This window comes from Nerophis ophidion, linkage group LG24 (assembly GCF_033978795.1).
Source record: "Nerophis ophidion isolate RoL-2023_Sa linkage group LG24, RoL_Noph_v1.0, whole genome shotgun sequence".
In the NCBI taxonomy this organism is placed as follows: domain Eukaryota; kingdom Metazoa; phylum Chordata; class Actinopteri; order Syngnathiformes; family Syngnathidae; genus Nerophis; species Nerophis ophidion.
In genome coordinates this window covers 40,516,401-40,532,413 of record NC_084634.1, presented here as the reverse complement: position 1 = coordinate 40,532,413, position 16,013 = coordinate 40,516,401, and the positions used below count along the sequence as shown (strand labels likewise).

Genomic DNA, 16,013 nt, shown 5'->3' with positions numbered 1-16,013 from the left:
TACTGCCATCTGGTGGATAAGCCTCTCGCCCCAATTCATGTAGACGGTGACGGGTGGGGTCGTACGAATCCCCTTTCTACTGTATTGAAAACAGCAATAAATTATGGGGACGGCGTGGCGCGGTTGGCAGAGTGGCTGTGCCAGCAACCTGAGGGTCTCTGGTTCAATATCCACCTTCTACCAACCTCGTCAGATCCGTCCTGTCCTTGAGCAAGACACTTCACCCTTGCTCCTGATGGGTGGTGGTTAGGGCCTTGCATGGCCATCAGTGTGTGAATGGGTGAATGGGGAACTAGTGTCAAAGCGCTCTAGAAGTATAACCCATTAAATACTGTAACTGTTGTTGTGACCCCCCCCCCCCACCCCCCCCCCCCTTTCACAATAACAAATCGAGGACATTTGGGATCGGACCGTCCCCGGTCAGGTGGTAGACACTTACTGTACGTCTGGTAAAAAACCAAAAAGCATGGCTTAGTCAGTGTTAGTAGGACTGCCAGGCCAGTCAAAGCACCTCAAGTAAACAGAACATTTTTCCAGTGAAATGAACGTTACCCTGCAGTTTTTGCGCTGGACTTCCTTTTCGTTCCATCTTTACCCTGAAAGAAAGTCAAAGCGGTCTCCTGTTAACGTGCACAAAGCCAGATGGCAGATAACTGGGTCACAGCTCCTTTTCATCTATTTGTACACCAAACACTTACCTCCGTATCGATGCATGTTGCGCTTGGATTCAAAGTATGATCCTTAATAAATTATAGCATATATATTATGTACATTATTTACATAAATACTGCATAATGAATAGTATTTACTCTAAAGGAGTCCACGTTCCTTGCCCCAAAACAGGCTTTTTATAAGCACAAAGTAGAATCCCGTGTCATTCCTGCCACTCACACTTCCCCTCGCAAACTTAGTGGACGTAGTAAAGCCAGTAGACCAGATTGAAAAAGGTAAATGCAATGGGGAAAACCACACGTGACCACTTGTCTATGGAATTGACATCAGTAAGGTCTGGGATCTTGACTTTGAGTTGTGAGGCTCTCCTCCTTAGCTGGCCCTTCTTGTGGCCCACCGGCCTCTCGATGGCTGGTCGTCCATACAGGTCTCGGCTGGTCATGGGCTTGCGGTACTGTATGGTGGCTCTGTCGTAAGAGAACATCTGGGCCCGGGGGTCGTTCAGAGAGCCAATGATGTCACCTCCCCCGATGTCGCCCGTCAGATTGGTCAGAAGGATGTTTCCGTGGGCGTCAACCTGAGGGTGGAGATCGCTTTCAGTTATTTGTTCAACTGCTTGTTGCGGCACACGCGCAGTCTGCGTCTCCCTCCACTGCGGGACCACCCATGGGACCCGCTGATAGCGCACCCGGACACGCCCCCACTTACGCTGAGCGCAGCACGCCCACGCAGCGACAAGCCTGCACTCATTTACCAATCTGCTCACCTGGTACTGATGAGGGCGAGCTCAATAAAGGACCAGTGGACCCAAGGATCGGCGCGGGAATTTAGTTCTCTAATCGGATACCGTAAGGCTTATGCTCTCTCTCTCTCTGCGCTTTTCCCTAGTGTTCTGACATCCTTGTTTGTTCTCCCGTGTTTTTTGCAGTGTTTCCCTTCCGTTGCCCCGGATTTGGACTGCCTCCCTCGTTTCCCGACTCCTCGCTCGCCCCCGGACTCTGACGTCTCTCTCTCTGCCCCACGGACCCCTTGCGGAACTTGGACTCCTTTTGTCTGCTTCCTCATTCAACATTTACGGTAACACACACTTCAGTTAATCTACCCACATAGTAACACACGTTCGCACTTGGGTTTGACACACTCCATTTCCTTGGGTTGTCTTATTAGTTTAGTATTGTTTATTATGTCTTATTATATATATTTACTATATATAATAAATTATTGACCTTTACCCTGGTGTCAGTCTGCCGTCATCTCCCTTTGTTTAAACCATAACACTGCTAATGACAAAAATTCAGTTAAAAGCAAACTTGAAGGTATATTTTTTAAATGGACTGATTTAGGGATGGCTTGATTCCTCTTTTCCATGTCAGATACTGATATCCATTCTGTAACATCACGATATCAATACCAACCTTACTTTCTTGCTGTAAAATAGTATTCAACCCTTTTACATTTTTCACTCTTTATTTAAAAAGTTAAAGTTAAAGTAGCAATGATTGTCACACACACACTAGGTGTGGTGAAATGTGTCGTCTGCATTCGACCCAGCCCCTTGATCACCCCCTGGGAGGTGAGGGGAGCAGTGAGCAGCAGCGGTGCCAAGCCCGGGAATCATTTTTGGTGATTTAACCCCAAATTCCAACCCTTGATGCTGAGTGCCAAGCAGGGAGGTAATGGCTCCCATTTTTTTATAGTCTTTGGTATGACTCGGCCAGGGTTTGAACTCCCGACCTACCCATCTCAGGGCGGACACTCTAACCACTAGACCACTGAGTAGGTTTCATTGCAGCCACTTAATGTTTGTACACTCAGCACACCGTCTTGCCAAAAAAAAAAACCAGAAACTCCTCTCTGAGCTGCCACCTTATTGTGGTAGAGGAGTTTGCGTTTCCCAATGATCCTAGGAGCTATGTTGTCCGGGGGATTCTATGCCCCCTGGTAGGGTCTCCCAAGGCAAACTGGTCCTAGGTGAGGGATCAGACAAAGAGCAGCTAGAAGACCTCCATTAAGAACACAAACAAAGGACCCAGATTTCCCTCACCCGGACGCTGGTTACCGTGACCTTCGATCCCTCAGACGGCACTGTATCAAAAACCGACATCAATCTCTAAAGGATATCACCACATGGGCTCAGGAACACTTCAGAAAACCACTGTCACTAAATACAGTTGGTCGCTACATCTGTAAGTGCAAGTTAAAGCTCTACTATGCAAAGTGAAAGCCATTTATCAACAACATCCAGAAACGCCGCCGGCTTCTCTGGGCCCGAGATCATCTAAGATGGACTGATGCAAAGTGGAAAAGTGTACTGTGGTCTGACGAGTCCACATTTCAAATTCCATCCATCCATCCATTTTCTACCGCTTATTCCCTTTCGGGGTCGCGGGGGGCGCTGGCGCCTATCTCAGCTACAATCGGGCGTAAGGCGGGGTACACCCTGGACAAGTCGCCACCTCATCGCAGGGCCAACACAGATAGACAGACAACATTCACACTCACATTCACACACTAGGGCCAATTTAGTGTTGCCAATCAACCTATCCCCAGGTGCATGTCTTTGGAAGTGGGAGGAAGCCGGAGTACCCGGAGGGAACCCACGCATTCACGGGGAGGACATGCAAACTCCACACAGAAAGATCCCGAGCCTGGATTTGAACCCAGGACTGCAGGACCTTCGTATTGTGAGGCAGACGCACTAACCCCTCTGCCACCGTGAAGCCACATTTCAAATTGTTTTTGGAAATATTCGACATTGTGTCATCCAGACCAAAGGGGAAGTGAACCATCCAGACTGTTAACGACGCAAAGTCCAAAAGCCAGCATGTGTGATGGTATGGGGGTGCATTAGTGGCCAAGGCATGGGTAACTTACACATCTGTGAAGGCACCATTAATGCTGAAAGGTACATACAGGTTTTGGAGCAACATATGCTGCCATCTAAGCGCCATCTTTTTCATGGACGCCCCTGCTTATTTCAGCAAGACAATGCCAGGTCACATTCAGCACGTGTTACAACAGCGTGGCTTCGTAAAAAAAGAGCGCGGGCACTTTCCTGGAACCGCCTGCAGTCCAGACCTGTCTCCCATGGAAAATGTGTGGCGCTTTAAGAAGCGTAAAATACGACAGTGGAGACCCCGGACTGTTGAAGGACTGAAGCTCTACATAAAACAAGAATGGGAAAGAATTCCACTTTCAAAGCTTCAACAATTAGTTTCCTCAGTTCCCAAACGTTTATTGAGTGTTGTTAAAAGAAAAGGTGATGTAACACAGTGGTGAACATGCCCTTTCCCAACTACTTTGGCACGTGTTGCAGCCATGAAATTCTAAGTTTATTATTTGCAACAAAAAAAATTAAAGTTTATGAGTTTGAACATCAAATATGTTGTCTTTGTAGCATATTCAACTGAATATGGGTTGAAAAGGATTTGCAAATCATTGTATTCTGTTTATATTTACATCGAACACAATTTCCCAACTCATATGGAAACTGGGTTTGTAGTTAAAACCTTAATTGTGATTATTTGTGCAGCCTGAGTGTAAACTTCATTAGTTTTGTTAGTTACCTGTACTTTGCTGCTCTCCAGTCTGCTCTTATTGTCGATGATGGACTTGGCGGCCTTTTCCGCCACTTTCTTCTGCAGGTGAGGACCTCGACCGAAGAAAATATAGTTGACAAAGGCGTACTCCAGTAAAGCCAGGAAAACAAAGAAAAAGCAGCCCATCAAGTAGATGTCGATTGCCTTGACGTATGGAATCTTAGGAAGTGTCTCCCTCAGGTGGGTGTTTATGGTGGTCATGGTCAGCACCGTAGTTATGCCTGCAGAACAAGAAAAGGACCAAGTGAGGTCAGTGAAATAACCGGATTCACCATTATTTGGAAGTAACCCTCCCTCTCAGGCTGGAAAAGACATACGGAATATTTATAGCAGCTTTCCAGCCTGCTTAAATAGGAATCGTTTAGTTGTATCCTTAATGTGTGAGCAGCTGGCAGTGTTGCTTGCAACATGACTCTAAGGTGTGTGCAGGTAAAACTTGTTTAATTGGCACATAAAACAAAAACTAGTGTAGCTGAGGAGTGCACGGAAAGCAAACACCTCGGTAGCATAGCCAGTAAACTAACAATGTCTTGATCGGCTACCTGGATGTAGATGTATCCTGATTGGCAGTTAGAGACAGCTGAGGAGCAGCGTTCAGGAATAAAGTCCACAAACTGGGGGGAAAGGCCTGCCTTTAGAAGGACTTCAGGAACTGCCGCATCATGGCTTGATCTTTGCTCAAAGCTCTAACATAATAGTATGAGAGTCCAGTCCATAGTGGATCTAACATAATAGTATGAGAGTCCAGTCCATAGTGGATCTAACATAATAGTGTGAGAGTCCAGTCCATAGTAGATCTAACATAATAGTGAGAGTCCAGTCCATAGTGGATCTAACATAATAGTGAGAGTCCAGTCCATAGTGGATCTAACATAATAGTGAGAGTCCAGTCCATAGTGGATCTAACATAATAGTGAGAGTCCAGTCCATAGTGGATCTAACATAATAGTGTGAGAGTCCAGTCCATAGTAGATCTAACATAATAGTGTGAGAGTCCAGTCCAGAGTGGATCTAACATAATAGTGTGAGAGTCCAGTCCATAGTGGATCTAACATAATAGTGTGAAAGTCCAGTCCAGAGTGGATCTAACATAATAGTGTGGAAGTCCAGTCCAGAGTGGATCTAACATAATAGTGTGAAAGTCCAGTCCATAGTGGATCTAACATAATAGTGTGAGAGTCCAGTCCATAGTGGATCTAACATAATAGTGTGAGAGTCCAGTCCATAGTAGATCTAACATAATAGTGTGAGAGTCCAGTCCATAGTGGATCTAACATAGTGTGAGAGTCCAGTCCATAGTGGATCTAACATAATAGTGTGAGAGTCCAGTCCATAGTGGATCTAACATAGTGTGAGAGTCCAGTCCATAGTGGATCTAACATAATAGTGTGAGAGTCCAGTCCATAGTGGATCTAACATAATAGTGTGAGAGTCCAGTCCATAGTGGATCTAACATAATAGTGTGAGAGTCCAGTCCGTAGTGGATCCAACATATTGTGAGAGTCCAGTCAATAGTGGATCTAACATGATAGTGAGAGTCCAGTCCATAGTGGATCTAACATAATAGTGAGAGTCCAGTCCATAGTGGATCTAACATAATAGTGTGAGAGTCCAGTCCATAGTGGATCCAACATAATAGTGTGAGAGTCCAGTCCGTAGTGGATCTAACATAGTGTGAGAGTCCAGTCCATAGTGGATCTAACATAATAGTGAGAGTCCAGTCCATAGTGGATCTAACATAATAGTGTGAGAGTCCAGTCCATAGTGGATCTAACATAATAGTGTGAGAGTCCAGTCCATAGTGGATCTAACATAATAGTATGAGAGTCCAGTCCATAGTGGATCTAACATAATAGTGTGAGAGTCCAGTCCATAGTGGATCTAACATAATAGTGTGAAAGTCCAGTCCATAGTGGATCTAACATAATAGTGTGAGAGTCCAGTCCATAGTGGATCTAACATAATAGTATGAGAGTCCAGTCCATAGTGGATCTAACATAATAGTGTGAGAGTCCAGTCCATAGTGGATCTAACATAATAGTGTGAGAGTCCAGTCCATAGTGGATCTAACATAATAGTGTGAGAGTCCAGTCCATAGTGGATCTAACATAGTGTGAGAGTCCAGTCCATAGTGGATCTAACATAATAGTGTGAGAGTCCAGTCCATAGTGGATCTAACATAATAGTGTGAGAGTCCAGTCCATAGTGGATCTAACATAATAGTGTGAGAGTCCAGTCCATAGTGGATCTAACATAGTGTGAGAGTCCAGTCCATAGTGGATCTAACATAATAGTGTGAGAGTCCAGTCCATAGTGGATCTAACATAGTGTGAGAGTCCAGTCCATAGTGGATCTAACATAATAGTGAGAGTCCAGTCCATAGTGGATCCAACATAATAGTGTGAGAGTCCAGTCCATAGTGGATCTAACATAATAGTGTGAGAGTCCAGTCCATAGTGGATCTAACATAATAGTGAGAGTCCAGTCCATAGTGGATCTAACATAATAGTATGAGAGTCCAGTCCATAGTGGATCTAACATAATAGTGTGAGAGTCCAGTCCATAGTGGATCTAACATAATAGTGTGAGAGTCCAGTCCATAGTGGATCTAACATAATAGTGTGAGAGTCCAGTCCATAGTGGATCTAACATAATAGTATGAGAGTCCAGTCCATAGTGGATCTAACATAATAGTGTGAGAGTCCAGTCCATAGTGGATCTAACATAATAGTGTGAAAGTCCAGTCCATAGTGGATCTAACATAATAGTGTGAGAGTCCAGTCCATAGTGGATCTAACATAATAGTATGAGAGTCCAGTCCATAGTGGATCTAACATAATAGTGTGAGAGTCCAGTCCATAGTGGATCTAACATAATAGTGTGAGAGTCCAGTCCATAGTGGATCTAACATAATAGTGTGAGAGTCCAGTCCATAGTGGATCTAACATAATAGTGTGAGAGTCCAGTCCATAGTGGATCTAACATAATAGTGTGAGAGTCCAGTCCATAGTGGATCTAACATAATAGTGTGAGAGTCCAGTCCATAGTGGATCTAACATAGTGTGAGAGTCCAGTCCATAGTGGATCTAACATAATAGTGTGAGAGTCCAGTCCATAGTGGATCTAACATAATAGTGAGAGTCCAGTCCATAGTGGATCTAACATAATAGTGTGAGAGTCCAGTCCATAGTGGATCTAACATAATAGTGTGAGAGTCCAGTCAATAGTGGATCTAACATGATAGTGAGAGTCCAGTCCATAGTGGATCTAACATAATAGTGAGAGTCCAGTCCATAGTGGATCTAACATAATAGTGTGAGAGTCCAGTCCATAGTGGATCCAACATAATAGTGTGAGAGTCCAGTCCGTAGTGGATCTAACATAGTGTGAGAGTCCAGTCCATAGTGGATCTAACATAATAGTGAGAGTCCAGTCCATAGTGGATCTAACATAATAGTGTGAGAGTCCAGTCCATAGTGGATCTAACATAATAGTGTGAGAGTCCAGTCCATAGTGGATCTAACATAATAGTATGAGAGTCCAGTCCATAGTGGATCTAACATAATAGTGTGAGAGTCCAGTCCATAGTGGATCTAACATAATAGTGTGAAAGTCCAGTCCATAGTGGATCTAACATAATAGTGTGAGAGTCCAGTCCATAGTGGATCTAACATAATAGTATGAGAGTCCAGTCCATAGTGGATCTAACATAATAGTGTGAGAGTCCAGTCCATAGTGGATCTAACATAATAGTGTGAGAGTCCAGTCCATAGTGGATCTAACATAATAGTGTGAGAGTCCAGTCCATAGTGGATCTAACATAGTGTGAGAGTCCAGTCCATAGTGGATCTAACATAATAGTGTGAGAGTCCAGTCCATAGTGGATCTAACATAATAGTGTGAGAGTCCAGTCCATAGTGGATCTAACATAATAGTGTGAGAGTCCAGTCCATAGTGGATCTAACATAGTGTGAGAGTCCAGTCCATAGTGGATCTAACATAATAGTGTGAGAGTCCAGTCCATAGTGGATCTAACATAGTGTGAGAGTCCAGTCCATAGTGGATCTAACATAATAGTGAGAGTCCAGTCCATAGTGGATCCAACATAATAGTGTGAGAGTCCAGTCCATAGTGGATCTAACATAATAGTGTGAGAGTCCAGTCCATAGTGGATCTAACATAATAGTGAGAGTCCAGTCCATAGTGGATCTAACATAATAGTATGAGAGTCCAGTCCATAGTGGATCTAACATAATAGTGTGAGAGTCCAGTCCATAGTGGATCTAACATAATAGTGTGAGAGTCCAGTCCATAGTGGATCTAACATAATAGTGTGAGAGTCCAGTCCATAGTGGATCTAACATAATAGTATGAGAGTCCAGTCCATAGTGGATCTAACATAATAGTGTGAGAGTCCAGTCCATAGTGGATCTAACATAATAGTGTGAAAGTCCAGTCCATAGTGGATCTAACATAATAGTGTGAGAGTCCAGTCCATAGTGGATCTAACATAATAGTATGAGAGTCCAGTCCACAGTGGATCTAACATAATAGTGTGAGAGTCCAGTCCATAGTGGATCTAACATAATAGTGTGAGAGTCCAGTCCATAGTGGATCTAACATAATAGTGTGAGAGTCCAGTCCATAGTGGATCTAACATAATAGTGTGAGAGTCCAGTCCATAGTGGATCTAACATAATAGTGTGAGAGTCCAGTCCATAGTGGATCTAACATAATAGTGTGAGAGTCCAGTCCATAGTGGATCTAACATAGTGTGAGAGTCCAGTCCATAGTGGATCTAACATAATAGTGTGAGAGTCCAGTCCATAGTGGATCTAACATAATAGTGAGAGTCCAGTCCATAGTGGATCTAACATAATAGTGTGAGAGTCCAGTCCATAGTGGATCTAACATAATAGTGTGAGAGTCCAGTCCATAGTGGATCTAACATAGTGTGAGAGTCCAGTCCATAGTGGATCTAACATAATAGTGTGAGAGTCCAGTCCATAGTGGATCTAACATAGTGTGAGAGTCCAGTCCATAGTGGATCTAACATAATAGTGAGAGTCCAGTCCATAGTGGATCCAACATAATAGTGTGAGAGTCCAGTCCATAGTGGATCTAACATAATAGTGTGAGAGTCCAGTCCATAGTGGATCTAACATAATAGTGAGAGTACAGTCCATAGTGGATCTAACATAATAGTATGAGAGTCCAGTCCATAGTGGATCTAACATAATAGTGTGAGAGTCCAGTCCATAGTGGATCTAACATAATAGTGTGAGAGTCCAGTCCATAGTGGATCTAACATAATAGTGTGAGAGTCCAGTCCATAGTGGATCTAACATAATAGTATGAGAGTCCAGTCCATAGTGGATCTAACATAATAGTGTGAGAGTCCAGTCCATAGTGGATCTAACATAATAGTGTGAAAGTCCAGTCCATAGTGGATCTAACATAATAGTGTGAGAGTCCAGTCCATAGTGGATCTAACATAATAGTATGAGAGTCCAGTCCATAGTGGATCTAACATAATAGTGTGAGAGTCCAGTCCATAGTGGATCTAACATAATAGTGTGAGAGTCCAGTCCATAGTGGATCTAACATAATAGTGTGAGAGTCCAGTCCATAGTGGATCTAACATAGTGTGAGAGTCCAGTCCATAGTGGATCTAACATAATAGTGTGAGAGTCCAGTCCATAGTGGATCTAACATAGTGTGAGAGTCCAGTCCATAGTGGATCTAACATAATAGTGAGAGTCCAGTCCATAATGGATCTAACATAATAGTGAGAGTCCAGTCCATAGTGGATCTAACAAAATAGTGTGAGAGTCCAGTCCATAGTGGATCTAACATAATAGTGTGAGAGTCCAGTCCATAGTGGATCTAACATAGTGTGAGAGTCCAGTCCATAGTGGATCTAACATAATAGTGTGAGAGTCCAGTCCATAGTGGATCTAACATAATAGTGTGAGAGTCCAGTCCATAGTGGATCTAACATAATAGTGTGAGAGTCCAGTCCATAGTGGATCTAACATAATAGTGAGAGTCCAGTCCATAGTGGATCTAACATAATAGTGTGAGAGTCCAGTCCATAGTGGATCTAACATAATAGTGTGAGAGTCCAGTCCGTAGTGGATCTAACATAGTGTGAGAGTCCAGTCCATAGTGGATCTAACATAATAGTGTGAGAGTCCAGTCCATAGTGGATCTAACATAATAGCGTGAGAGTCCAGTCCATAGTGGATCTAACATAATAGTGTGAGAGTCCAGTCCATAGTGGATCTAACAAAATAGTGTGAGAATCCAGTCCATAGTGGATCTAACATAATAGTGAGAGTCCAGTCCATAGTGGATCTAACATAATAGTGTGAGAGTCCAGTCCATAGTGGATCTAACATAATAGTGTGAGAGTCCAGTCCATAGTGGATCTAACATAATAGTGTGAGAGTCCAGTCCATAGTGGATCTAACATAATAGTGAGAGTCCAGTCCACAGTGGATGTAGCATACTATTCAGAGAGTCTAGTCCAAAGTGGATCAAACATAATAGTGAGAGTCCAGTCCATAGTGGATCTAACATAATAGTGTGAGAGTCAAGTCCATTAGTCCATAGTGGATCTAACATAATAGTGAGAGTCCAGTCCATAGTGGATCTAACATTATAGTCAGAGTCCAGTCCATAGTGGATCAAAGATAATAGTCAAGGTCAAGTCCATATTGGACTATATATATTTTCGTATGTATATGTATACACACATATATATATATATATATATATATAGTCACATATATACATATACATATATATGTTTACATATGTATGTATATATATGTCTTGATTGGATTATCCAGAGAATAGTGCTCGATACCGTGGTAGAGCGCAATATGAAGGTGTGGGAAAAATCACAAGACTACTCCATCTCTACAGAACTGTTTCATGAGGGGTTCCCTCAATCATCAGGAGATTATGTATATATATATGTATGTATATATATATATATATATATGTATACATACGTTAGGTCAGGAAAAAACACAGGCTATTTAATCCCTATATATATATATATGTATATATATATATATATATATATATATATATATATATATATATAGATAGATAGATAGATGCACAGTAAAACCAAGACTATATTTTCCAGTCAGCATGATAAGGAGGTGTGTGGAGAGACGCACAGCGGGGTGAGAGGAGCAGCGGTCCTGACCAAGATGGAGGCCAGGAGGCCAGGAGGCCAGGAGGCCGGGCATGCGGCGGAGAGGAGAGGCGTGACGCACTCGGAGCGGCGCAGCAGCAATCAGAGCAAGGTGCGTACACCACACACCTGCGCTCAATCCCATCATCTGCTGCTGCAGCATAAAAGAGGCGAAGGAGGAACGATCGTGGCAGAGGAAGGAGAAGGAACCACCTGAGACGACCGACCACGAGCGAGACGAAAGAGACCCAGAAGACGATGAAACCCCGCACGAGACTCAACCAACGGGCCCCGAAAGGGCTTCCGCGACAACAATCAGGAATAGGCCGCGGACTGAAAAGTGGCGCAAGAAAAAGGTAAGAAGAGACGATGATTGTTGGAATAATAAATGGAAGTTAAACCTGTTATGATGTGCATCCTGCACTGAGTGTCACTGCAACCCACACCAGGACGGCTGAATCCCGTCACAGGAGGTTTTTGTTTCGTTCAAGTATTTATTGAGATGCAAATATATAAAGTCCCCCCTCTTGTTACACCTCACTCACACTTTTATACGCACAGTCGCACCAGGATAACATTAAAATGTCACTGACCCAAAGCGACTCTGGCAGCTGAGGCATCATAGTTGATCCAGAAGGAGACCCATGACAAGATGGTGATCAGGATGGAGGGCATGTAGGTTTGCAGGATAAAGTAACCGATGTTTCGTTTCAGCTTGAAGCTCAATGAGAGCCGTGGATATGAACCTGTGGAGACACCAGACCACCGTGTGACTGCAGAGACATTTCTCAACATAGCTTGGCATCATTTATAAAAGCATCAGGCCCACCTTAGAGTTACTGTTCAAGCACGACTATCAAAATACACTCAGCTGCTGGGCTGATCCAATACCACAAAAAATGTCATTATTGTCTTTATGTGAACATAAAAATGTTAGTGTACATGAAACATATGTTTATTATTGTTATTTAGTCCTTCAACAAAATGTTGAACATACTACACAACTTGTCTTTTAGTAGGAAGTAAACAAACAAAGACTCCTAATTAGTCTGCAGTAACATATTGTGTCATTATTTTATACACATTATGAGGGACAAACTGTATAAAATTATTATTAATCTACTTGTTCATTTACTGTTAATATCTGCTTATTTTCTGTTTTAACATGTTCTATCTACACTTCTGTTCAAATGTAACAATCACTTATTCTTCTTTTCTTTGATACTTGAAATTAGTTTTGGATGATACCACACATTTAGGTATCGATCCGATACCAAGCAGTTACAGGATCATACATTGGTCATATTTAAAGTCCTCATGTGTCCAGGGACATATTTACTGACTTTATAAACATAATATGAATTTTAAAAAAACAAAACAAGATTTTGTGATGGTAAAAAATATCGATGTAATCATAGTAGTATCGACTCGATACGCTTCTGTACTTGGTATCATTATAGTGGATGTCAGGTGTAGATCCACCCATGGTGTGGTGTTTGTTTACATTGTGACGCCAGTGAGCTATTGTATCCTCCTACGCTGTGTAGTGAAGCATGTCTAGCTATTCCTCGTCCTCCAGTGATAATAGTACATGTAACCTCAGTTGTTCCAGGACTATGACTAAGCCCTGCATCAGTCCAAACCCCAGTTGTTCCAGGACTATGACTAAGCCCTGCATCAGTCCAAACCCCAGTTGTTCCAGGACTAGGACTAAGCCCTTTATCAATCCAAATCCCAGTTGTTCCAGGACTATAACTAAGCCCTGCATCAGTCCAAACCCCAGTTGTTTCAGGACTATGACTAAGCCCTGCATCAGTCCAAACCCCGGTTTTTCCAGGACTATGACTAAGCCCTGCATCAGTCCTAAACCCAGTTGTTCCAGGACTATGACTAGGCCCTGCATCAGTCCAAACCCCAGTTGTTCCAGGACTATGACTAAGCCCTACATCAGTCCAAACCCCAGTTGTTCCAGGACTATTATTTAGCCCTAGATCAGTCCAAACCCCAGTTGTTCCAGGACTATGACTAAGCCCTTCATCAGTCTAATCCCCAGTTGTTCCAGGACTATTACAAAGCCCTGCAACAATCTTAATCCCAGTTGTTCCAGGACCATGACTAAGCCATGCATCAGTCCAAACCCCAGTTGTTCCAGGACTATGACCAAGCCCTACATCAGTCTAAATAAACCCCAGTTGTTCCAGGACTATAACTAAGCCCTGCATCAGTCCAAACCCCAGTTGTTTCAGGACTATGACTAAGCCCTGCATCAGTCCAAACCCCGGTTTTTCCAGGACTATGACTAAGCCCTGCATCAGTCCTAAACCCAGTTGTTCCAGGACTATGACTAGGCCCTGCATCAGTCCAAACCCCAGTTGTTCCAGGACTATGACTAAACCCTGCATCAGTCCTAACCCCAGTTGTTCCAGGACTATGACTAAGCCCTACATCAGTCCAAACCCCAGTTGTTCCAGGACTATTATTTAGCCCTAGATCAGTCCAAACCCCAGTTGTTCCAGGACTATGACCAAGCCCTTCATCAGTCTAATCCCCAGTTGTTCCAGGACTATTACAAAGCCCTGCAACAATCTTAATCCCAGTTGTTCCAGGACCATGACTAAGCCCTGCATCAGTCCAAACCCCAGTTGTTCCAGGACTATGACCAAGCCCTACATCAGTCTAAATAAACCCCAGTTGTTCCAGGACTATGACTAAGCCCTGCATCAGTCCAAACCCAAGTTGTTCCAGGACTATGACTAAGCCCTGCATCAGTCCTAACCCCAGTTGTTCCAGCACTATGACTAAGCCCTACATCAGTCCTAACCCCAGTTGTTCCAGGACTATGACTAAGCCCTACATCAGTCCAAACCCCAGTTGTTCCAGGAATATTATTTAGCCCTACATCAGTCCAAACCCCAGCAGTTGTTCCAGGACTATTATTTAGCCCTACATCAGTCCAAACCACAGTTGTTCCAGGACTATTATTTAGCCCTAGATCAGTCCAAACCCCAGTTGTTCCAGGACTATTACAAAGCCCTGCAACTTCCGGGACTATGACTAAGCCCTGCATCAATCCAAACCCCAGTTGTTCCAGGACTTTTACTAAACCCTACATCAGTCTAAATAAACCCAAGTTGTTCCAGGACTATGACTAAGCCCTGCATCAGTCCAAACCCCAGTTGTTCCAGGACTATTATTCTATTATTTAGCCCTACATCAGTCCAAACCACAGTTGTTCCAGGACTATTATTTAACCCTAGATTAGTCCAAACCCCAGTTGTTCCAGGACTATGACTAAGCCCTTCATCAGTCCACACCCCAGTTGTTCCAGGACTATTACAAAGCCCTGCAACAGTCTTAATCCCAGTTGTTCCAGGACTATGACTAAGCCCTGCATCAGTCCAAACCCCAGTTGTTCCAGGACTTTTACTAAGCCCTACATCAGTCTAAATAAACCCCAGTTGTTCCAGGACTATGACTAAGCCCTGCATCAGTCCAAACCCAAGTTGTTCCAGGACTATGACCAAGCCCTGCATCAGTCCAAACCCCGATTGTTCCAGGACTATGACCAAGCCCTGCATCAGTCCAAACCCCGATTGTTCCAGGACTATGACTAAGCCCTGCATCAGTCCAAACCCAAGTTGTTCCAGGACTATGATTAAGCCCTACATCAGTCTAAATAAACCCCAGTTGTTCCAGGACTATGACTAAGCCCTGCATCAGTCCAAACCCCGATTGTTCCAGGACTCTGACTAAGCCCTGCATCAGTCCTAACCCCATATGTTTTGTGGACTTGGATAGGCCTGCTTTGTAGAGACTGTGGTGGCTCAAGTATTGGCATCCTTTAGGACGGATCCCTGGTGTGGCCCAGAAACGAGACTGTCTCACAAGTGTCCTAGGAATGGCTCTGGCCTCCTGGTTAAACTGGAGCAGGTGGCAAGACCAGGGAAGTCTGTGGTCTCCAACTAACAGCCGAAAAAGTAGATAGGCAATATTCAATTGAAGGAATCTTTCAACTTACCCGTGGCAAAAACCGCTTTTGTGGACAGCGTTTGGTAGTCTATGATTGAAAATTGGGGTAACTCAATGTTCTCCACTCCAGTCACTGATCCTGCATTGCTTCCTCCCTGCCAGTAGAACTCAATATCATCAGTAGTGTAGCCATCTGCAGGAGGCAAGAACACAAACAAATAATGAGAACTAAAATGACTACAAATTGGTCTTGGGGGGGAAAACACAACACACTTTTGTTCATGCTAACCCAATCCTTTTTATGTTGAACTCACCTGAACCGTCATCCATGCCAATGTATCTAGGAAATATGCTATGACGTTACCATAGCAACAGCCGGGATACTTTGTTCCTTGGCCTTGAGCGGAACAGAGCGCCCAGATAAGGCATATCTGACAACTCCATTCAGCCAAGGTGGAAGGTAGTTCTCCTACGGTGGCGTCATTCGCGCCTTCACGAATCGATACGGGAGTTGTTTGCCAAACTGTAAAATGATTCTAAAGAATTAAAACCCTGGAAACGAG

General features: G+C 43.6%; 1 protein-coding gene across 1 annotated transcript in view; it reads right to left on the bottom strand.

The window, feature by feature from the left end:
* Positions 1-363: 363 nt before the first annotated feature.
* The window catches only part of gabrb1 (gamma-aminobutyric acid type A receptor subunit beta1), a 42,710-nt gene continuing 27,060 nt past the window's right edge, over positions 364-16,013 (bottom strand). Inside the window, exons 6-9 of the mRNA XM_061886433.1 lie at positions 15,500-15,643; positions 12,075-12,227; positions 4,239-4,492; positions 364-1,249 (exon numbers count right to left, since the gene is read on the bottom strand). Coding sequence (XP_061742417.1) covers positions 908-1,249; positions 4,239-4,492; positions 12,075-12,227; positions 15,500-15,643 — 893 coding nt within the window. The 3' untranslated portion in view covers positions 364-907. The remainder of the gene's footprint in view (positions 1,250-4,238; positions 4,493-12,074; positions 12,228-15,499; positions 15,644-16,013) is intronic.